General features: G+C 39.3%; 1 protein-coding gene and 1 pseudogene across 2 annotated transcripts in view; one reads left to right on the top strand and one right to left on the bottom strand.

The window, feature by feature from the left end:
* DNAJC15 (DnaJ heat shock protein family (Hsp40) member C15) overlaps positions 1–20,111 on the bottom strand; it is a 66,673-nt gene extending 46,562 nt beyond the window's left edge. Inside the window, exon 1 of the mRNA XM_079721854.1 lies at positions 19,991–20,111. Within this exon, the coding sequence (XP_079577980.1) occupies positions 19,991–20,095 (105 nt within the window). The 5' untranslated portion in view covers positions 20,096–20,111. The remainder of the gene's footprint in view (positions 1–19,990) is intronic.
* A 2,742-nt stretch (positions 20,112–22,853) lies between these two features.
* LOC307065173 (dihydrofolate reductase-like) lies at positions 22,854–23,349 on the top strand (annotated as a pseudogene). The gene has a single exon. The product of its transcript is annotated as a dihydrofolate reductase-like (transcript).
* The last annotated feature ends 844 nt before the right edge of the window (positions 23,350–24,193 follow it).

Here is a 24,193-nt window from a genome sequence, read left to right as displayed (position 1 = left end):
CTTTATCTGACCTTAAATTTTTTTAAGTAAAATAACATCTAAAGCATACTGGGGCTTAAAAAAAAAAAAAAAGCTCATGGTTCATTTGGCATAACTGTGTAAATATCAGAGAATTTCATCAACATCTTCTCTATTTGACTACTGTTGAAAAAAATTTCACATATGCTTTATCACTATGCTATTTCACATTTACTTAAACTTCAGTGTTGTAGCTTCAGGCTAACAGGATCTATTTTATTTCTTTTATATATGTAACACCATATTTGATCTATGTCAAGCACAATGATGTGCTTCAATTTTTATTCTGAATGTTTTTTTAAACAATGATGCTTTAAAACTAAATTGCCAGTAACAGAACAAAAGCAACATTGAAAAGACAATTTAAAAGCAAAATGGAGAGTAAGGCATAGTGTTAGTACAATAAGTACTGTCATTGTCTACCAACTAGGCAATAACCAGGTTAACTGTCTATGATTGCTCATGCAACTAGACTGATATCACGTTACATCTGTGTTTTTACAGAAACTAGGGAAATGTTGCTACTTCCTTGACTTAGGGAAATTAGAATATGGGCTGAAAATAAGACAGGCCGTGTGATTTAAAAAGACAGATATGTATACACCTGTACTCTGGCCTAAGCTAAAACGGCCATAGGTGTCAAACATATGTAGGAGACAGTAGATGGTAAATGTGGATGCCATACAAGGTATTTTTGTTGTTGTTTTAAACATCCACAAGGCTGCCTTCAGGAAGTTTTAGTTTTGAAACTTTTTCTTTGAAGGTTCAGATGGTTAGAAAAGTAGCTAACACTTTCTAGGCCTGCAGAAGATCTAAATAAATTCTTAGATACATTTTTTTCTATATAAAATTATGTGAGCACGTATTTATAACAAGTTGATCTTTCTATAAAAAAGGTATATATGTGCACATATATACCTAAAAACTAATACAGTTACAAATCAGTTAAAAATTCTACCAACTAATTCTTTTACAACTGGTCCAGACCAGTGTTTGGGGAAAGTGGTCAATATAAGAAAAATAGAAAAATTCCATTCATACCAAATTTGGACATTCAGTTTTTAACAATCTCATCATAGTCACCACAGAAAACAAAGATGATGTGTACACATATAACTAATTTATGTGTTATTGGCCAATGGTATTTAATTAAGTTTTTAAAAATTCATGACAACTTTAGATTATATTTCTCAAAAATGCCAAAAAGCATAGTTTTCACTGCATCCCCTTTGACCATACACAATGCATGAATATTTTAGATTTTAAAATGTCCAAGCATATGTATAATAGCATTGCAGAAATTAACGAACAGTAAATTCCCAGTGAAATCACTGACTGATTTAAAATGGTTGGAGAGTTACCATAACGAATCCTCTGCCTAGGGACTTCCCTGATGACACAGTGGTTAAGACTCTGCACTCCCAATGCAGGGGGCCGGGGTTCGATCCCTGGTCAGGGAACTAGCTCCCACATGCATGCCACAGCTTGCCTGCAAGCTGCAACAAAGGAGCCCACGTGCCACAAATAAGACCCGGCACAGCCAAATAAATAAATAGAATAAATAAATAATAATTAAAAAAAAAAAAAAAAAGAATCCTCTGCCTAGACTGCTAAAGCTGACTGGAGAAAAGTCTTATGAACACACTACATAGCACCATTACAAAATTATGGTTTCTGATGGCAGCTGGCCTTTCAAATCCACTCAGTATCATCATCTCCTTCAACCTTGATTCATACCATTCCCCATTCCTTTTTGCCCTTACTGTTCTAAATTTTACTTTTTTCATTAGCCTTCATGTTTTTCACCCATGAAGCAAGCATGAACTTCCTCAATCTTCCACCCTTTCACCCCTGAATGTATAATCCATGTGCTTCAAAGTTAATCAGGCCTGGGCTCCAATTCCAGCTCAACATTTACCAAATCTGCGACCCTAAGCTGATCTCTCTAGGCCCATTTCCTCATCTATAAAATGGGAATGTGGGAATGTGAAAACCTAATCACAGCATGCTCAAAATGATTTATGAGAAAAGATTATGAAAAATGACCAACGCACTGTGTAAACATGGCAGATGTCTGTTAGTTCTTTCTTCACTCCCACAATTTTACTCTTAATCATTTCTGTTCTCTGCTCATTCCTCCTGGAAAATCCCTGCTTATTTCAAATAGCTTTAAGGTCACCTCCAGGTAAAACTTACACCACCCATCTCCTCACTCAAGTAAAACTTTTTAGTGACCCCATGGTACTTAGCAGTTCTATTATAGTACATAGCACATTATTTAATAATGGCTTACCTATTTCAAACCCTTGCTAAAATGTGAGCTTCTGGAGGTAGGGACTGTTTACCTCTTTGGATTTCTGAAATCTAACAAAGTACCTAGTACATAGTACGTTCTCAAAAGTTAATATAATGGGATGAAAATGATCTTAAGAAGCATCCCCACTATCCAGATGCCTTTTGGAACTTGAATTATTTGTGTACTGTATTGGTATCTGCTAGTGGATGGAATTATGATTGAAATGGGAAAATATAATGGAAAATGATAGTTAAATTTAATCAAGAAATTAACACATAATCATGTCTCAAAATATTCTGGACCAGGTATATATATCCAAAAGTCTCACAGAAGAAAAACAAAATGAAGTTAAGGGCCTGTGCCAGGTAAATTTCATTACAAAAATGAAATGAATATAATTCACAGATCCATGTAGAAAAACATGATGGAGTAACTGAATTGTTAAACAAAGAAAAATAACAAAACTCCAAATAAAAAAAGTCAGGCATTTTTTCAAGCAGCCATTTGGAGACTCTCCCATCTCTGAGTATTTCAAAGAGATAGACAATAAACAACAGAAATCAGAAAAGTATACAACAGAAAGTGACATGTGCTATGAAGAAAATTAAGCAGCCAAAGAATTACGTGTGGGGACTTCCCTGGTGGCACAGTGGTTAAGAATCCACCTGCCAATGCAGGGGACACGGGTTCGAGCCCTGGTCGGGGAAGATCCCACGTGCTGTGGAGCAACTAAGCCCGTGCGCCACAACTACTGAAGACCGCGTGCCTAGAGCTCATGCTCTGCAACAAGAGAAGCCACCACAGTAAGAAGCCTGCACGCTGCAATGAAGAGTAGCCCCCGCTCGCTGCAACTAGAGAAAGCCCATGCGCAGCAACAAAGACCCAACGCAGCCAAAAATAAATAAATAAAAACAAATAAATAAATTAATTTTTCAAAAGCCAACATTTGTTGAGAGACCAGATGTGAGGTATAAAAGAAAGAGAAGATGATGAATGGATAAAGAAAGTGTGGTGCCTATGTACAGTGGAATATTATTCACCCATAAAAAGAAGGAAAGTCTAGCATTTGTGACAACATGGATGAACCTGGAGGACATTACACAAAGTGAAATAAAACCAGACATAGAAAGACAAATATTGATTGATCTCACATACATGTGGAATCTAAAAAAGTCAAAAAACTCATGGAAGCAGAGAGTAGAACAGCAGTCAACAGAGGCTGGGGTGGGAGAAGTGGGGTGATGTGGGTCAAAGTTCCTGTAAGATGAGTAAGTTTTATACTTGAAATTTGCTAAGAGTAGTAGACCTAAGCTTTCTCACCGTATGTGTACATACATGTGTGTGCACGCACACACACATATACACACAGAAGGTAACAATGTGAGGTGACCAATGTGTTAATTAGCTTGAATTATGGTGATCATTTCACAATGTATATGTCTATTAAATCGTGTTGTCCACCTTACATATATACAATCTTTATTTGTCAATTATACCTCAGTAAAGCTGGGGGGAAAGAATGTCAAGGTTACTGCCTTACACAACTGGAAGAATGGAGTTGCCTTTTGCTGGGAGGAAAGTCTGTGAGAGGGAGTGGGGCAGAGGGAAGGGCTGTCATAAGCTCCTTCGGTCTTGCTTTTCTAAAAACATGCCACCCTCAGTGTGATAAGTGAAACTCAAGCAAAGCTGTACAGGAATTCCTAACACCTAGGGAAGGAACGGTCTCATCTACTAATGGAAAAGAAGAATGAGCAGGTTGTCTCAAAATACATCCTTTCTTTGTTATCTTGCAGTGGCTCAGTTCTCAAGGGTTAATCACAAGCAAACCACTTTCTGCTGAACTCAGTGTTTTATGCTGCCTTATTATTTGGTTCAATTTCTACAAAGAAAGCTCTTTGAATTTAAACAGCAAGTGGAAAGGAGAAAAAAAGGAAGAAACAAGAAAGACTGCTTGGCAAATCAGAATTTGAGAAAGAGAGGTAGTGAACATGCAGATCAACAGAAGGAGAGCAAGGGAATTTATATTCCAGAAAAAGTGTCAGACATGATAAAATGACATTAGGAAGAGAATTTTTACAATTATCCTTCCCTAAAATTTTCAAGCTGGCATGAATGTCCCAGATTTTCATATCTAAATCCACCTGGCCCTTACCATTACTGTTCCATTGCCAAAAAAAAAAAAATACACTTGAACTTCTCTCAAAGCACCAATTCTTTAATTAATTTAAGTGAAAATTTTTAATTAAGTAAAAAGAAAAAGCTATGTTAACTACATCTTACTTGCTTGACTTTAAAGTCACTTAATTTATTTTAAACCATAGGCAAGCATTAATATCTACAGCATGACTAGAGAGTAAATAAAAGGGCAAAACAAAACCAAACTGAAACAGTAAAACAAAATCCAAAAGCAAACATAATAAGAAACAAAACTCTCAGGCTCAGAACAAATGAGTACTTCTCCACTCTAATATAATGAACAAAAAATTCTCCAAACTTAAATCCTTGCTGTAACTGATGATCTTACGAATATTAGCATTTATTCAGTGACCCACTGATGCAAAGCTTGTCTCTAATAACGCACGCAGCTTTCTTTGTTCACGTTAAATGTGACTAGTCAGAAAGTCCTGTCCCTACACCAACCTAGTCCTGGTCACCTCAGAGAGTACCAGGAGTCCCTGGGTTCATCACAGGTTTGCCAAACCAGGCTGCACATTTGGCTTCAAGTTCTCAAACCCAAGGATACTGTGATGGTTCACTTTATGTGTCAGTTTGGCTAGCTCAGTCAATTAAACCTTAATCTAGGTGTTGCTGTGTTGGTATCTGGTACATGTGGCTAACATCTATAATCAGCTGACTTGATTAAGTAAAGCAGTTTATCTTTGATAGCATAGGTGTAACTCATCCAATCAGTTGAAAGGTCTTAAGAAAACTGAGATTTCCCTGAGGAAGCAGAAATTCTGCCTCAAGACTTAGCTGCTGTCTGAAAGTTGCCAGCCTGCAGGCCTGCCCTACAAATTTTAGACTTGCCAGCCCACACAACTGTGTAAGCCAATTCCTGGAAACAGATAAATAATACATTCTACTTAGTTCTGTTTCTTTGGAGAACCCTGGCTGATACATATTTCTACTGTGTTTCAGGACCAGAAAATAATGTTTTTAGGTATATCGCCCTAACTCATTCATTATTCACTAATTCAACATTTATTTAAACATTTAATCGGGGTACTTACTACAAACCAGGCACTGTACTAGGGGTAGAGATATGGATCAACAAGGTCACCTCACAAAGGTTACAAACTGATTCACAATCTCAAAACAAAACCTGTGAGTCCTCAAAAACTTACTAGTTTGCTTTTATATTTTATTTCTCCATAAATTTATCTAATTTCTTTTAGAACTTACTAGATTTTTAGCCAGAAATATTTCTTAGGATAATAAAGGGATGGTTATTCTAGTTGTCAATGACTCTCAGAAGTTGACACATGACACACCCTCTCTTAGGACCAGATTTTAAATCAGATCATGGACCATAGATAAGATTCCCTCTAGGCTACTTGCAAAGGCACATGGTTGTAACCCCATCCCTTTGTCATGTTACCTCATGATACCTCATCAATGTGCAGAGACACTGGAGTTAAGATCCACTGCTTTATACAGCTACACTGAGATAACCAATGTGCTGAGAATAATCTAGTGCACAGATTTTACTAATTAGTGTTAACACATTCCAACAAATTTGAAACAAGCATGCACTAACTAAAAACTCTCTTTAAGGTGTATACGATTATAATAATATAGTAATTGACTTTTTTTTTAATTGGTAAAAACTTTCACTTTAACACTAGGTTTAACCTGAGGGAGAGATTCCATTTTTCTATCTTTACTACTATTTAGTAAGTCAGTGCTAGTAGGGCATAGTGGAAGTAAGACGCTGAAAGATGGTTTCAGCAGATATTTGATCAGAGGCTGCCAATAAGAAACTTGCACTTACCCTTACATGTTTTCCCTGTGAGCTGGTCCCTACCTGTGTCTGGACCAGGTCACCTCCCAAAATAAGCTCTCCATCCTCTGAGGCTGCTGGCTCTGAGTAAGGGAGTTGGGGTATCTGAGTCATATCCCTACTACCCTCATTCAGTTGAGTCTAATATGTCTCCACCCTTCTGTTTCACCACTGTTCACATAAAGATAGTAAGCTGTGACAAAGCAAAAGAAAGGCATGGACATATATACAGTACCAAACGTAAGGTAGATAGATAGTGGGAAGCAGCCGCATAGCACAGGGAGATCAGCTCGGTGCTTTGTGAACGCCTGGAGGGGTGGGACAGGGAGGGTGGGAGGGAGGGAGACGCAAGAGGGAAGGGATGGGGGAACAGATGTATATGTATGACTGATTCACTTTGTTATAAAGCAGAAACTAACAACAAAAAAAAAAGATAGTATTATTGACCCCAGTCCCTAACACAGAAGGATGCCTGGTATATATATGGCTTCTCAGTTACTAAATAACAAAGAAAAATGGAATGACTCTAGATAGGCAGCAGGAACAAGTAAATTTCCAAATATGAAAGAAATCAATGCCAACAGTACCCTCTCCCCTATTCAAGTACTCCCACCTCTCTACATCCCAGTTTATTTGTCTATTGTAATTCCAGACCACAACTTCATAACTTGTCTCCTTTACTGAACTGTGAGCCTCTAGAGAGCAAGAAGCAGGCATTATTCATCTTTGTATTCCTAGAATACGTATGGGTTAAATAAAAGTTAGTGTTAATTGACTGGATGGATGAATGTGTGTGTAGATGGTTAGGTGGACAGGTGGCCAGTTGCTAAGTACTCTGCTTCTGGGTCATAGATGGCTTCCGAGAAGAGTCCAGATAAAACTGAAGGATAGGGTCAATGCTAGACCAAGAGGGAAAAGGGAGGATACAGGAGAGAACAAAGGTTAGAAGCTGGGAAACCTGAATTCTGATTGAGAATCTGCCCTTAACTCACGGTGACCTTAGGTTATTGCAATTGAATATACGTGTATATTGGAGGGCAGGAATCATCTACAGAGTATGTTAAATATCTACAGAATATGTTAAATACAGACTAGACCAGTAACCTATGAAATATTTCAAACACAGAGCAGACAACTTGTAAAATATAAGGTCAACTTCCATCTATTTAACAATATGGAATCATCTCAAGATAATAACCCTAAGCAGACAGGCCAAAAAGGGGCAAGATTTTCAAAGCCAAATTCTAATTAGAAAATTAAACCAGAATGATACTGAAAGGTGACTTCAGTGTTTGGAAGATATCTGTTAGGAAGTAAGAACTATGGCAAACTTTACATCCGTGCTCTGTGGCTCTTCATGCTACATGTGTCAAGTCTATCAGTGAAGCTTGTGAGACGTGTTCTTTGGCCTGAAGCTTCAGATATATCTGCTCTAAAAAGCTTGGTCTTCTGGGCAATTCAAGGTTCATTTAGTTCTAGGAGTTAGTTTCTTTAACTTGTTCGTCACTGCTATTTTATTCACTGGCCCTAAACTTCTCTCTTTCAAATTTAAGGATTTTCCTTAGTTCTTTCTATTATCTAAAATTTGGAGAAAAGGGACTTTTTTTACCTAACAGATATCCTTTATCATTTTGTTATTGTACTGACTTTTATTAAATTATTTTTGTCCAATAACTTCCTGAATTAAGAGTTCTACACTATTCCTGAATTAAGTTCTAAACTATTTTAGCCTACCTTCAAATGAGCCTTCCCTGCCTCTTTCCCCCTCACACAATCACACACTTCTCCCGCCAATTAATTTATATATTTTCTCTTTCAGGAAATGTTCCATTTCTATTTGACTTTTGAAAGGTGCAAACAGAAGTACACACAGTACTCTAGGAACAGACACATTATACTTTTATACAGAAAAGATATGTTTTGGGAATTCCGTGGTGGTCCAGTAGTTAGGACTCTGTGCTTCCACTGCAGGGGGCCCAGTTCGATCCCTGGTTGGGGAACTAAGATCCCACACACACACACACGCACAAAAAAGATATGTTTCTGTTTTATTTTCAATACTTTCCATAAGATGTCCAATGTTTTGTTGGCATTTTTAGAGCTGAAAGAAATGACAGAAAACATCTAGCCAAAACCCACTCCACTTCCTCCATTTTTACGGAGGAAGACACTGAGATCCTGAATAGTCACATGCCCTGTCCAAGTTGCAGCCATTGTTTTTTGTTTGTTTGTTTGTGTTTTGTTTTGTTTTTAATTTATTTATTTTTGGCTACGTTGGGTCTTCATTGCTGCACGCAAGCTTTCTCTAGTTGTGGCAAGTGGGGGCTACTCTTCGTTGCTGTGCATGGGCTCCAGTAGTTGTGGTGCATGGGCTCAGTAGTTGTGGCTCACAGGCTTAGTTGCTCCGCAGCATGTGTGATCTTCCTGGACCAGGGCTCGAACCTGTGTCCCCTGCATTGGCAGGCGGATTCTTAACCACTGCGCCACCAGGGAAGCGCCACAGCAATTGTTATCAGTGTCTGCACTGGGACTGGAACACAGGTATCCTAATTCCAGACCAGAGCCCAGGTCTTCAAGCAACAATTTAATCTCCTACAGTCTTTTAATAGATTATAAAAATCATTCAGTTATCTTTCCAGTGTGAGCTCATACTCAATGAAACATCCCTAACTGACTTTAGTGCCCATTCACAAACCTTTTGCCTTGTACAACTTCTTACTAGGTAGTTTGATAAATTATCCAGAGAAAATAGTGTCATTTAATTGTCTAATGTCAAGTCAGATCCTAGCACTGGTCCTTGATGTCCTCACTCCTTATATAATTCCCTATTTTTTTTTCCACAAAATTTTACCTTCCCTCAATCTCCAACAAGAAGTTGTACGTTCAAAACTCCTACATTTAATATAAAACTAACCAGTTTGTTAAGTATGAAAGTAGGATTACTAGTACCTCCTTCAACTTCTGGATGAGGCCACGTGGCAATCTGTCACACTCCAGTATAAAGGCCATTAATAATGAGAGGCATCCATTTAGCCAACAACTCAAAGCCTTACAATTGTCAAGGGAGTGGTTCAATGAACATTCTCAAACTGATGCTACAAATTCAAATTGGGACAATCTGTCTTGAAGGTAATTTCACCATAGGAATCAACAGCCTTAAACATATTCATGTCATTAGGCTCAGAAAATAATCAGAGAGGTGCATAAAAACTTTTATATGAGAATATGCATCACTGCATTATTTATAATATATAAAACTGGAAACAATTTGAATATCCAACAATAGGGGAATAATTAAATAAATTAAGGCACATCTAAAATATGCATCCACAATTAAATAATATATTGAGGAATGTTTATAGACCATGTTAGAGAATAAAAGCAAGTTATATGACAGAACGTTCAGCATATACGCACACAGGAAAAAAATGGAATGCTATAAAACAAAACATTAACAGTAGTTATATATTCTTATTACCTACCTTTTATCACTAAAACAAAATCTTTGGATCACAGACTTTGGAATTCAAAGAAATATGGTTTGAATTGCTCTCTACATGTCAGCAACATAACCTTGGCCAAGTTACTTAACCTCTATACTAGAGCTTCCTCATCTGTAAAATGAGATAAACAATACCTACCTCCTTGGGTTGCTATGAATTTTTAAAAATTAGGACATACATATACATCACCTAGTATTTTACATGTGGTAAACATTCAATAAATGGTACCTACTTCAATTACTATATGATATTATTATACAATTGTTTCTTTTAAAATCAGGGGAAAAATAAAGGTTAAAAAAGAAAAGTTGTGGAAGATCCCACCAGTCAGAAGGGTTTAATAAATAACTTCTTAAGTCAGAAAACCCTCTGATCTGTCTACTTTAAAATAAACTTTAAAAACAAATTCTTCAACAGAAACAAATATACCTCATCTTTGGTATCTCCCTTTTAATCCTGCGCTTAATTTTGCACCCTGATCATAAAAGCGATCTTGCTGTGTCTCTAGCTAGCCTCCTCCCTATCATGTACTTTTTTTTTTTTAACATCTTTATTGGGGTATAATTGCTTTACAATGGTGTGTTAGTTTCTGCTTTATCACAAAGTGAATGAGCTATATGTATACATATGTCCCCATATCCCCTCCCTTTTGCGTCTCCCTCCCACCCTCCCTATCCCACCCCTCCAAGTGGTCACAAAGCACAGAGCTGATCTCCCTGTGCTATGCGGCTGCTTCCCACTAGCTATCTATTTTACATTTGGTAGTGTATATATGTCCATGCCACTCTCTCATTTCATCCCATCTTACCCTTCCCCCTCCCCATGTCCTCAAGTCCATTCTCTATGTCTGCGTCTTTATTCCTGTCCTGCCACTAGGTTCATCAGAGCCAGTTTTTTTTTTTTTTAAGATTCCATATATATGTGTTAGCATGTGGTATTTGTTTTTCTCTTTCTGACTTACTTCACTCTGTATGACAGACTCCAGGTCCATCCACCTCACTACAAATAACTCAATTTCGTTTCTTTTTATGGCTGAGTAATATTCCATTGTATATATGTGTCACATCTCCTATCATGTACTCTTACAAGCTTTTACTATACTGACTTCGAAGTCCCTGGCAAGCACCCCTTAAACTCTCTCTTTCGGCTTACCTGCAACACCTTGTAATTCGGTTATTCTTCTTGCTTGGGAAATCATCCCACTTCCTGAAAGCTACTTTTACTCCCTTACAATAGGGTCTTTTACTTTAAGGCTGTAATTTCTTACAGTAGCAATGCTTATAGCTTAATTTCATTAAACAGTATTCTTTTCTTCCTTTCTGAGTTAAGGTGAAATAAAATTAACTCTGCTTTGAAGTTTAAGAATTTTTAAACAGGGCTTCCCTGGTGGCACGGTGGTTAAGAACCCGCCTGCCAACGCAGGGGACACGGGTTCGAGCCCTGGTCCGGGAAGATCCCACATGTCGTGGAGCAACTAAGCCCATGCACCACAACTACTGAGCCTGCGCTCTAGAGCCCGTGAGCCACAACTACTAAGCCTGTATGCCACAACTACTGAAGCCTGCGTGCCTAGAGCCTGTGCTCTGCCACAAGAGAAGCCACCGCAGTGAGAAGCCCATGCACCACAAAGAAGAGGAGCCCCCGCTCGCCACATCTAGAGAAAGCCCACACACAGCAACAAAGACCCAACACAGCCAAAAATAAATAAATAAAATAAATTTATTTAAAAAAACAGAATTTTAAAACATATCTTGAAGCTTCTGAAGACTATGAAAAGTACCACAAAAACCAAGACTGTATATCATTTCTTGGAGTTGAATTTCATCAATTTCTGATATCTAAATGATGGAGAAATAATATGGTACAGTATAAAAGTCAAGGACTTTTAGAGTCAAAATTGGTTTCACATCCTAGTCCTGCCACTTACTAGCTATATGACCTTAAGAAAGTTAATTAACCTCTTGGATCCTCAGTTTTCTTATATGTAAAATGGTGAAAAGTAACATCTAACTTCATGGGTTATTATGAGAAGCGGAAGAATGTAATACAGTGCCTGGTAAACAGCATTCACTAAATGTTAGTTCATTTCCTCCCTAACTATTTGTTTGCATATCATAAACTCAATACATTCATGCATATTTTTACCTTATTTTTATATATTCAATGATTAAAATAAAAAATATTACTAATATTATGGGGGCAAGAGACAGGTATGAAACTTGTTACCTTATAAAAAGTTTAAAAGATTGGGAAGCACTGTTTGAGGACAAACAAACTCAGAAAAAAAATAAAGGTTATTAAAAAACAAAAATCATGAGAAGATCCCACATGGTCACAGCTTTTGTACTGGCCAAAACTGATTTTATACTACAAGCACCTGAAACAATCCCCTACAAAATCTCAGTTAAGAAACCTTACCATATTGATCAAATATAGACAAGAAACTTAGTGCTAGGAATAGATCCATTGACACAAAACTGAGAGTAAATGAGTCAACGATTCTAAACTGTTTCTGAATAGTAGAATATCACAAGCTTTCTAGCCTGGAAGGAAAGAATGAAATGGGTTACCCCAAATGGAAATATACAAATTAGGTATCATTTCATGGCACTTACTAAAACTTTTACTTAAAATTCTTTACCTCCAGCGAGCAACTAAGCCCATGGACCACAACTACTGAGCCTGCGCTCTAGAGCCTGCGTGCCACAACTACTGAAGCCCACGAACATAGAGCCCGTGCTCTGCAACGAGAAAGCCCACACACAGCAACAAAGACCTAATGCAACCAAAAATAAAAATTAATTAATTAATTAAAAAAAAATCTTTACCAAAAGCACGTAACACTTCTAGAAATACTGTAAGTACTATGCAGTAATAAAGTTCTTGGTGACTAAAACTTTAACATCATTCCAGCTAGGCTGTACGTCTATGGCTGCTTCTGCTTTACAACAGCAGAGTTTCGTAGTGTGACAGAAGCCATAAGGTCTGCAAACCTAAAATACTATTCAGCCCTTTACAAAAGAAGCTTGCTGCCCTCTGTCCTTGAGGGTGGCAATCCTGGCTCACTCATCTCCTCCCCACACACACCACATATATAGCTTCTATGTATTTGGTGTTAAAAAAAAATCTATTATACTGAATTGAATCGACAAACTTTAAAAACAGAGTTGGAGACTGCCTGTGTTATCAGAGGCATCAAGCAATAAAGTTACCAAAATTTGGAAAAGCACGTCAGAAGAAGTCAGAGCATCATGTGTACTCTGACTACACCTAATATTTAATACATGCTTATATTTTATGCCTCTCTTTACCATTAAAAAAATCAGAGAGAGAATATCATTTATCTTAGTCTTTTTTATTCCTTAAGGCCATCAGTTCACCATACTGTAAAACATGTCCTCTAATCCTCTGTTTTTCTTCCATCTAGTTGTTTCATTCCTTTGTTAATTTAATTATTCAGTGGATTTATAGCGCAGTAACCAAGGCTGGTACCATGCTGAGAACTGAGAGAACAAGGATCCTTAAAACTTGGTCCTTGCCTGTAAAGAATATCTAATTTTAGTTTAAAAGACATGTTTCAAAAAGGAGAAGAAGCACTATTTAAATAATGCCAGCAAATCAACAAGTGGGCCAAGTCAGGTATCTGTTACTATCACCTAGTTTCAAATATCCACCAGAAACACACACACACACAAACACACATTACTTTAAATGTTCCACCATCTTGAATCAAATAATTTCTGAGAACTGGGAAAACAGCCCACTCCATCATAGCTGCTACTGCTGGGGGAAAAAAAATGCATCAAAATTGTTTACAAATTCCCTAAGGCATTATATTCTTCCAAAACAGCAAAAGCAGTAAATAACCTTCTAGATAAATATGAACTGCCTGAAAGTGTTATAAAATGCTAAAACTTCTATCTTGAGACTGCAACATTTAAGTTTCAAGATAGACAGCAGTTGTACCAGAGGAAAATTTTTAAAAAATAATAAATTCTGCATCAAAATGGTAGCTGTGATGGAGAAATATGGAGACTAGTCACTCAACAAACATTTGTTTAGCATTTATCTATAAATATACAAATACTTATTTAGCATCTATGACAGGCTCTGTGCTAAATTCTGGGCAGAGTAGTGAGCAAGACAGACACAGACTCTTCTCCCTTAGAAACTAACATAAGGAGAAATCCAACAGAAAAGGAATACATGCATCAATATGTTGAACCAAACATCCATGTTTATTAAGCCACTCAGTAGTAATAAAAGTTAATAGCTGTTCCTTTAATAAACAATTAAGTAACTACCATGTATCGACTGCAATGCCAATCACAGAAGCAAGCATATAAGTTCTTGCCCTTAAGACTTCACAACCTAGGTGCTTATACATATATAAATAATTTTGATATATTATAAGAAATAATTTAATAAAAAACTGTATATGACTTTCTAAGGAAGTACTTAGGATAAAACGACTTTATTCTACTAGGGAAAGGGAACTCGAGTCAGGTAAGGCTTCACATCAGTAACCTGAGTCTTAAAAAATGAACAGCAGGGGCTTCCCTGGTGGCGCAGTGGTTAGGAATCACTGCCTGCCAGTGCAGGGGACAGGGGTTTGAGCTCTGGTCCGGGAGGATACCGCATGCCGCAGAGCAGCTAGGCCCGTGCGCCACAGCTGCTGAGCTTGCGCTCTGGAGCCCGCGAGCCACAACTGCTGAGCCTGAGTGCCACAAGTACTGAGGCCTGCGTGCCTAGAGCCTGTGCTCTGCAGCGAGAGAGGCCACCCAATGGGAGGCCTGCGCACCGCAAGGAGGAGTAGCCCCCACTCACCACAGCTAAAAGAAAAGCCCGCGCGCAGCAACGGAGACCCAATGCAGCCAAAAATAAAAATAAATAAAGTAAATATATTAAAAAAAAAAAAAAAAAAAAGAACAGCAGTTTGCCAGGCAACGAATTTCAGACAGAGGAGAAAACTACAGTAAGTAAAGTCATAGCACAGGGTACAGTACAGTGAAGGAGATGGAGAATGAAGCTGTGTAAGTCAGTCATTTAGGGGTTAGTTCATGAACAGTCCTGTATATCACAATGGCATATTTATACAATTTATATAATTACCATGGGAAGTTTGGACCTTGGTAAATTTATAGAAAGGAACTTGGTAAATTAATTTAAAAAATTATGGTACCGTAATTAGGTGTGTAGTATAGAAAAATAACTGATGGCTGTGTGAAGTGTAAAAAGGGTAAAGGACCAGAAGCAAAGAGACCTGTTTTTTAAAGGCTATTATCAATACAACAGGTCAGAGGAGAGATGCTAAAGATCAACAGAATAACAGTGAGAAGGGAGAAAGTGGAGTGTTGATGGCATTATTCAAGGTAGTGGATAGGCGAGAATCACCATGCATACGGAGGGGATATAATGAGCTACACTTTAGATAAGCTGCATTTTGTATTTTTATTTGTAGGACTCACTGGTAGACAACTGAAAATTCTTATTAACTCCATTCTTCTCGTCCCTTCCCATTCCAGAATAACATCTACTCATTCAACAATTTCTTTTTAAAGTGCTTACCACATAACAGGCACGTTTATAAATGTTGGAAATAGGACTTCCCTGGTGGTCCAGCGGTTAAGACTCAGTGCTTCCAATGCTGGAGATGTGGGTTTGATCCCTGGTTTGGTAACTAAGATCCCGCATGCTGCGAGGTGCAGCCAAAAAAAAAAAACAAAAAAACAAAAAACCGATAAATGTTGGAAATACACAGACAGCAAAGTCCCTCTTCAGGGAGCTTACATTTTAGCCTCCTCTTATGATAACAATGATAGGAACACTGTTTTACAGTGAAAGGAACAGTGAGGAAAGAAGAGGCCAAGGTTGGGCTTCCCTGGTGGCGCAGTGGTTGAGAGTCCGCCTGCCGATGCAGGAGACACAGGATCGTGCCCCGGTCCGGGAAGATCCCACATGCCGCGGAGCGGCTGGGCCCGTGAGCCATGGACGCTGAGCCTGCGCGTCCGGAGCCTGTGCTCCGCAACGGGAGAGGCCACAACAGTGAGAGGTCCGCGTACCGCAAAAAAAGAAAAAAAAAAAAGAAAAGAATAGGGCAAGGTTAAAAATATGGATATACAATTCATAATCCATGTGATTTCTTCAAAGGTAAGCTTCAAGGTAAAATATTTTAAATTCCAATTGGAATTGAAAAATAAAAGTGGTCTCTTTTTTTTGGTAATGAATAAGCACTTGATAATTTACACGTTTGATAGGTTTTGATTTTCATGTATCAGGTTTGCTTACACTGAAACATATATGTGGCTAATTTTCTTATATGTTACATCATCCTAATAATACTAGGAGTTACACTCTTCAGGAAAGTACTGAAAATTGAAAGGCTACCAAGTCATACAAACTGAGTTTTGTTCAAACTGCTTTAAAAATTAATATTCTCCTCTTGACTTTAAAGTTTCTTTTCTACTTGTCCATGAGGAGCAGCTTTGCTAAAGCAAAGTCTGATCATGACTTGTGATTATTAAACAATTAATTGTAAGATAGTATTTTATTCAAAGTACTATGCAGGTATTTCCTCCTACCTTTTTACCTTTTAATCTCCCAAACAGGCTAATGAACCTGAATTCTTAATCCCTAAAGGAAAGCTTACATGAGACAGTTATTTAACATCTACAACTGCAGATATATATTTCAAAAACTTTAAAATAAATTGCATCTTTGTAAAAAATGGTATGAAAAATGTCTTCTTCAATTCCTTGACAAACATTTGATTTTCTACTATTTTCAATAAGATTAGCAAATACATCCCATACTTAGGTCATTTGTTCTTTGTTATCCTACACTTTGTCAACTTCCCATCACTTTCAGTACTTCTAAGTTTCCCCAAAGTTATTATTATCAACTCTCTTATGTTCCACCTCATCATTGGTCACTGCCTGGACCAGTGATTCCCTACAGAAGCAGAACAGACCCTTAGGGACCTTCTGAAAATTTGCAAGGACATTTTTTGGTTGTCACGATAAGCTGGATAGGAAGGAAGCTATTTAGTGGCTGAGGACTATGGATCCTAGAAGTCCTAAAATATATGAGACAACACAGGACAACAAACAACTGCCTGCATCCCTCAAGATTTTAAAAGACTCTACTGGACACTGAGTAGGTGAAAAGCCTATGTATGATCATCTTAGTCTAGGACTTTACTACATATAAAATATATCATTTTTGCACCATTTTAGTGAAGACTGAATTTTCCAGAATTGCAGCTATCATGTAAATTGAGGTAAGACTCCACTTTGTTTCATTCAAAATTTTACCAAAAATTGTTCACAACTTGGGAAAAATTAGTTTGTCGATGACAATGACCCTTATGGTATTTGAACTGCCAATGTAATACATCTGAAATCAGCCTGCATTTATAGCCATCCCAATCACAATGATTTCTTTGCACTGGTGCAATATGCCAGCAACTGATCAGTTCTTCATTGTGTCTTCTAATGTAATCATGCCTGAGTACTTACATATTTAAATAGTAGACACGTTATTTTCTAATAAAATACTTATTTTACCTTTATGCTTCAATTAGAGCAGTACACTGATTTTTTAAAATTATGCTTATGGATATTTTTATTGCCTATAAATCTTTAGGATATTACAGGAAACTTTAATATTTATTATAAAAAGGGGGCTCTGGGCTGGACAGGTTTAGAAGCACTGGCCTACACTTTAGCCTTCATGTGCCCAGACTACTAAAGATGTCTCCTAACTGATAGTTTGGATTCTATACACTCCCTTTTCTAAAGAAAAGTAACTACAGATGTAAAAAATCACCAATATCATTTCTATCTTCAAAATACCGTAGGGCTCCAATTGCCTTGCAAATCAGTCCAGTACTGAGATTTTTACAACTCTCCATAGAGAGATGAGTTCTGCCTAACCTAATATCTTATCCAGTTTACATCACAGACTGAACACTCTATTCAGAAAGCCTTATTTCTGGGAACTATCCTTAATATTTTGAAATATTTTGTAATAACCTATAAGGAAAAAGAACCTGGAGATATATATATATATATATATATATATATATATCCGAATCACTCTGCTGTGCACCTGAAACCAACATAACATCGTAAATCAACTATACTTCAATTAAAAAAAAAGTTAAATAATAAAAAAAAGAAAGAAAGCCTTATTTCTAAGGAGTCAGCAAGTCACAGTGGAAAGAGTGTTAGGATTTAGAACCCTAGGCCCACCACTTATTAGGAGAATGAACCCGGATGAGTTACCACTTTCTGAGTCTCCGTCTCCTCGTTTAAGTGACAAGTGAAAAGGACCTTCCTCACAGGGCTGTGGTACGGAATGAATCAGACATAGCAGGAACTCAAAGAGTTTGCTACTTCAAACTTTTTATCTGTTTTGTTCATTTACTTCTTCCAAGGATGATACCTGGCTGGTATCCAGCAGTGCTCAAGAAATGTCTGTTGAACAAAAGCATATTGCTTTCTGAAACCTTTCCAGCCCACTGACTGTTCCAGAAATTTATCAATTGAGTAACGATAACTGAGTGCTTACAAATTGAGTGCTTACTTGAAGTAAACACCCAGTCTCTGCTCTTAGGAAACAAAAAAATGCTGGAAAATGACACGTCAACATAAAAGATGTCACAAGACTGTGTATGACTAGTCAACGAACAGTATGGACAACAAGTGCTGTGCATCTAAGGGCAAGACATATCACTGTTGGCTGGATCAACACGGAAGGTGGTGTGGAAAAGGGATAAAACAGACTTTCTCCAACTAATCCATTCTTCTCACACATAGCCTGAGAGAACTTTACAATTGTCCAACAGGTCACTCCTCTGCTTAAAGCTCATCAAAATGGTACCTCAGGATACCCCAACCTCTTCACGTGATTTACCAGAAGCTTCCTATGTTCTGGCCCCCGTTTGGGAACAGCACAGATCAGTAAGGTGGCCCACTAACTACATGTGGCAACTAAGTATGTGAAATGTGTCTAGTCCGAACCGAGACGTCCTGTTAGTGTAAAATACACACTGGATTTCAAATACTTAGTACCAAAAAAAAAAAAAGTAAAACATCTCATTAATAATGTTTACATTGGGACTTCCCTGGTGGTTCAGTGGTTACGAATCCGCCTGCCAATGCAGGCGACACGGGTTCGAGCCCTGGTCGGGGAAGATCCCACATGCCAAGGAGCAACTAAGCCCATAAGCCACAACTACTGAGCCCGCGTGCCACAACTACTGAAGCCCACGCGCCTAGAGCCCGAGCTCTGCAACAAGAGAAGCCCGCGCACCGAAACGAAGTGTAGCCCCCCATGGCGGCAGCTAGCGAAAGCCTGTGTGCAGCAACAAAGACCTAACGCGGCCAAAAATAAACAGATAAATTTATTTTTTTAAAAAATAATGTTTATATTGATTTCACGTCAAAATATCACTGTGGACATACTGGATTAAATAAAAATGCATTGTTAAAATTAAATCCACCTATTTTTTTCACTTCTTAAATATGGCTACTGAAAATCTAAAAACACGTATGCGGCTCGCATTATGTTTCCACTGGACAGTTTCTTTTCCCAGCTCTACATTTCTGCCTGAAGAGACCCCTTACTATGTCTGCCTGGGCCCTGTTTACCTGGCCTACGACTCTGTAGATGATACTACTGGCGCCTGAAACGCTTTTTCCTCTTCACCGAGTCTGCCGCTACTCGTTCTTCAGGCCTTAGTTTTACAACGATGGTTACAGCGCTTTCTCCTAGAAGCCTCCCCTGGCCTCACGCCCTAGCCCCGAAAGACTCGACTGGGGTCTCCTCCTACATGATGGGAACACCCATCCTACAGCACTTATCACACTGCATCTGCAATTGCCTGTTCTCTGGTCTGTCTTCCCGACAAGAATGAAAGCTCCTTGAGGGACCAGAGATTCTCCGAACACGCCTACTCGTCAACGCCGGGCACCGAGGAGCATCAACTCTGAATAAATGAGGGGTGGGACAAAGATAGTGGATGAACACCGGGACGACCCCGGTTCGGAGGTAAGGGTGCAGAGAGGTGAGGCAGGGACTGGGCGGGGGAGGGGGATGGTTTGGGGAGCGCTAGCAGGTAGGCTCGGGCAGGTTGGAGCGGGAGAACGGCAGGAGAGCCGGCAGACTCACCAGTCTCCGGTCAATGTCGGCGTCCGACCGCTTGGTCGGGGGCGGCGAGTACTCAGCGTAGCGAAGGCCCTCGCCGGCAGTGGCGACGCCGCCACGGGCAGCCATAGCAGTGCGGCGCGGGGCACTTGGAACGCCCCGCTGCCTACGAGGCGGCCTCAGGGACAAACTAGTTAGGGCGGTCCGTTCGCGGGTTTTACCTATGCCTCTCCCGCTGCGCTAGTGGAGGGCGGGGCCCCAGGGGATCTCGTTCTCACCCAGGCTCAGACCAACTTGTCCCCTCAAGCCAAAGGTCAGATCCTAGCTGGGGCCCCTAGGCTGTGGAGGAGTTTTTTCTTTGTTTCAGATTTACAGGCCTAAAGCCAACGTTGGGACTCGTGGGGCAAAGCGTGATGGGGCCTGTCTTCCTTCCCCTATCCCGACCTGAGAGCCTGGGTTTAAGCCCTGCAGTCTGATGTTAGATCTGATGTTGGTTTCATCAGATGCCGGACCAGGAGAGACCCAGAGAGTCTAAGTGCAGTGCCGAAGTTCCCTGACGTTCCCTGAGACCCACACCAGACCTTTCTAAACCTGCCCTCCCACACACACCCCGCCCAACCACTGATCATACTTCATAAGACCACGGTTCTCCCATCCATGAGGGCAACAGAAGTGGCAATCTGCTTACTCCACCCCTTCCCGCCATATGATTGGCTATATGTAAGATGAAATTACAAAGAAACTTGTAACCTTCCACCCCACAAATGGTTTTGTACTGACTTGGATATAGAAAGACCCACTTCGTTATTCGTTTTTTTCTTTTTTGTTTATTTTATTTTTCTGATTTATTATTATTATTATTATTTTATTTATTTATTTTTTTGCGGTACGCGGGCCTCTCACTGTTGTGGCCTCTCCCATTGCGGAGCACAGGCTCCGGACGCGCAGGCTCAGCGGCCATGGCTCACGGGCCCAGCTGCTCTGCGGCATGTGGATCCTCCCGGACCGGGGCACGAACCCGTGTCCCCTGCATCGGCAGGCGCACTCTCAACCACTGCGCCACCCGGGAAGCCCTATTATTAGTAATTTTTTAAGTAAAGCCTTTTGGAGTAAAAATTAACCAACAAATGAAGCCAGTGTAGTGCTTTCCAACTCCTGTACCAACTTGGCAGCTCTTTTGCCTTTTATACCCATTGCAAAAGCAGCTTACAAATCTTTTCTTTTTTTTTTCTTAATTCCTGATTTAAAAGTTTTGAGGATCTACTAATTTATTGATTTAGTTAATATTATTAGCAAGCCCAAGAAGTTAGGGCCTGGAGGAATTTTACAATCCAGTAGGGAAGATAAAACTAATACCAAGTGATTATAATGTATTCCAGAGCATGAGACTATATGCATCATACAGCAGTATAAAGAGGAAGGGACTAGGAGGATAGAAGAGATCTGAGTTCTGGTGCATGTTCCTTCGTTTTCTAGGCTTGTGTTCCTGAATATACCCATTAACTGCTTCAAATCTCTCCTTACTTGTGGAAGGGGAGTAACATTTGTCCAACATTCTGACTCAGGGAAATTGTAAGGATAAAATGAAAAAAGGGGGCTTCCCTGGTGGCGCAGTGGTTGAGCGTCCGCCTGCCGATGCAGGGGATATGGGTTCGTGCCCCGGTCCGGGAAGATCCCACGTGCCGTGGAGCAGCTGGGCCCGTGAGCCATGGCCACTGAGCCTGCACATCCAGAGCCTGTGCTCCGCAACAAGAGAGGTCACAACAATGAGAGGCCCGCGTACCAAAAAAAAAAAAAAAAAAAAAATGAAAAAAGGAAAAAAAGGAATATGGAAGTAATTTGTACAATACACTTAAGAAGAGAGTTACCACCACAATTTGATTGGTGTTTCTGGGAGGGAGCGGCCATTTTTAACCAGGGTCATCAGAGGAGGGTTGGTGGAGACTGAGCCATTGAGGTGGTTAGTGACGAATGGGTAAGACTTTTTTACATGAAAGAGGAGGAAGACTGGAAATTTTAGCTGGAAACAAACACACAGAAATGAAAAAGGTGGCGTGTAGAACTGGGTTAAAAAAAAACATGCCAAGACTCTTCAGAAAAATGGCCTTATTACAGAAATTAATTTTCATTAGACTGATCCACAAGTATCGAGGACGTTGGTGAACTAAGTAAATAAATTGGATTGGAACCCACAAGTCATTCATTCATTCATCCATTCATATATTCGATAAATATGTGTTAAGCATCTGTTAGGTATCAGACACTCTACTCGGCACTGAGTCTACAATGCCAAGTAAATAAATAAGATACAGTAAGTCCCCTACATACAAACCTTCAAGTTGTGAACTTTCAAAATGTGAACATGCATTCGCATGTCCAATCACATAAGTTAGTTCACGTGTCTGGAGCACACTGTCACATGTGTGCATCCTCTACAAGTGGTTGTGCTTTTATGTACTTTACTGTACAGTACTGTATAGAGTACAGTACCTTTATTTTAAGCGCAGGATGTCCAGAAGCAAGCGTAAAAACAGCGATGTTGCAGCTGGTACTGCTAAGAAGTACAAAGGGATAACAATGGAAACAAAAGTGAAAATAATTGAGAGTGGAGTGGGGTGAAAAGATGGTAGACGTCGTTCATTCTTATAACATGAATCGTTCAACCACCGGCATGATTCTAAAGAACAAGATCATGGAATGTGTGAAGTCTGCCATGCCGATGATGTCAACAATAATACAGAAGAAGCGTGGAAAAGTGATGGAGGAATTTCGCGCCAAGCTGGCGGGTAATCCCCGCGTCAGTGTGACATGCTAGCTCGGAAGTGTTTTCTGCCGCTGTCGTGGTTCGTCCACTAAACTGCATGGTCGCTGTGTACATGGGCAGAGCATGGGCATCGGCAAGAACAGGGACCTGCCCTGGGCCCTGGTCAGGAATGAATACAGGTATTTCCAAAGAATGACCACAACCTCTTCAGTAGAAGGTAAACAGAATTTGGTGATTATGGGTAGGAAACCCTGCTTCGCCATTCATTCCAGAGAAGAATCGACCTTTAAGGGACAGAATTAATATAGTTCTCATTAGAGAACTCAAGGAACCTCCACAGGGAGCTCATTTTCTTGCCAAAAGTCTGAATGATGCCTTAAAACTTATTGAGCAACCAGAATTAACAGATAAAGTGGACATGGTTTGGATAGTGACAGGCAGTTCTGTTTATAAGGAAGCCACGAACAAGCCAGGCCATCTTAGACTATTTGTGACAAGAATCATGCAGGAATTTGAAAGTGACACATTTTTTCCAAAAATTGATTTGGAAAAATATAAACTTATCCCAGAATATCGAGGTGTTCTTTCTGATGTCCAGGAGGAGAAAGGCATTAAGTAAATATTTGAAGTATATGAAGAGAACAATTAATGTGAAAATGTTTTCTGATCTATTTCAAGCCTCCTCTTCCCTCCCCACCCCCCAAAAAATATGTATTTTTTGTTATAGAGACTTTTGTTGATTTTAGATCCATGGATAATTATTTCTAAACAAAGCACTTTTATTCCCCATTAATCTTAACTAGACTCCATAAGATACCATTTGTGAAACATTTCTTGCTGTAACTGCCTGAATACCCATCAGGAGTCAAGAATAGGTGACCAGCACCTGCCTAGGGCAGAATATCTACCAAGACAGCCCAAAGTGGGAGAGTCCCCTGGTAGCATGTATTGAAACAACCAGAGCCCATAGAGCTAGGAGCTAGGCAAATGGGTCCAAAGGTCAGAAATGGATTATAAACAGAAGAGCTAGCATTCAATTATTAAAATTAGATCAAAAGAGGGACTGTGAATTACTTTATATCACACTTCTGAAAAAAATTCTGTTCACTCAGACCAGGAGTCAATAAGTTGAAAACTCCAGGATATAGCAGCTCATGCAGCTCAATATCAAAAAAACAAACAACCCAATCCAAAAATGGGCAGAAGACCTAAACAGACATTTCTCCAAAGAAGATACACAGATTGCCAACAAACACATGAAAGGATGCTCAAAATCACTAATCATTAGAGAAATGCAAATCAAAATACAATGAAGTATTACCTCACACCAGTCAGAATGGCCATCATCAAAAACTCTGCAAACAATAAATGCTGGAGAGGGTGTGGAGAAAAGGGAACCCTCTTGCACTGTTGGTGGGAATGTAAATTGATACAGTCACTATGGAGAACAGTATGGAGGTTCC

The sequence above is a fragment of the Hyperoodon ampullatus genome, assembly GCF_949752795.1.
Source record: "Hyperoodon ampullatus genome assembly, chromosome: 16".
NCBI classification, from domain to species: Eukaryota; Metazoa; Chordata; class Mammalia; order Artiodactyla; family Ziphiidae; genus Hyperoodon; species Hyperoodon ampullatus.
This window is presented reverse-complemented; position numbering and strand designations above follow the sequence as displayed.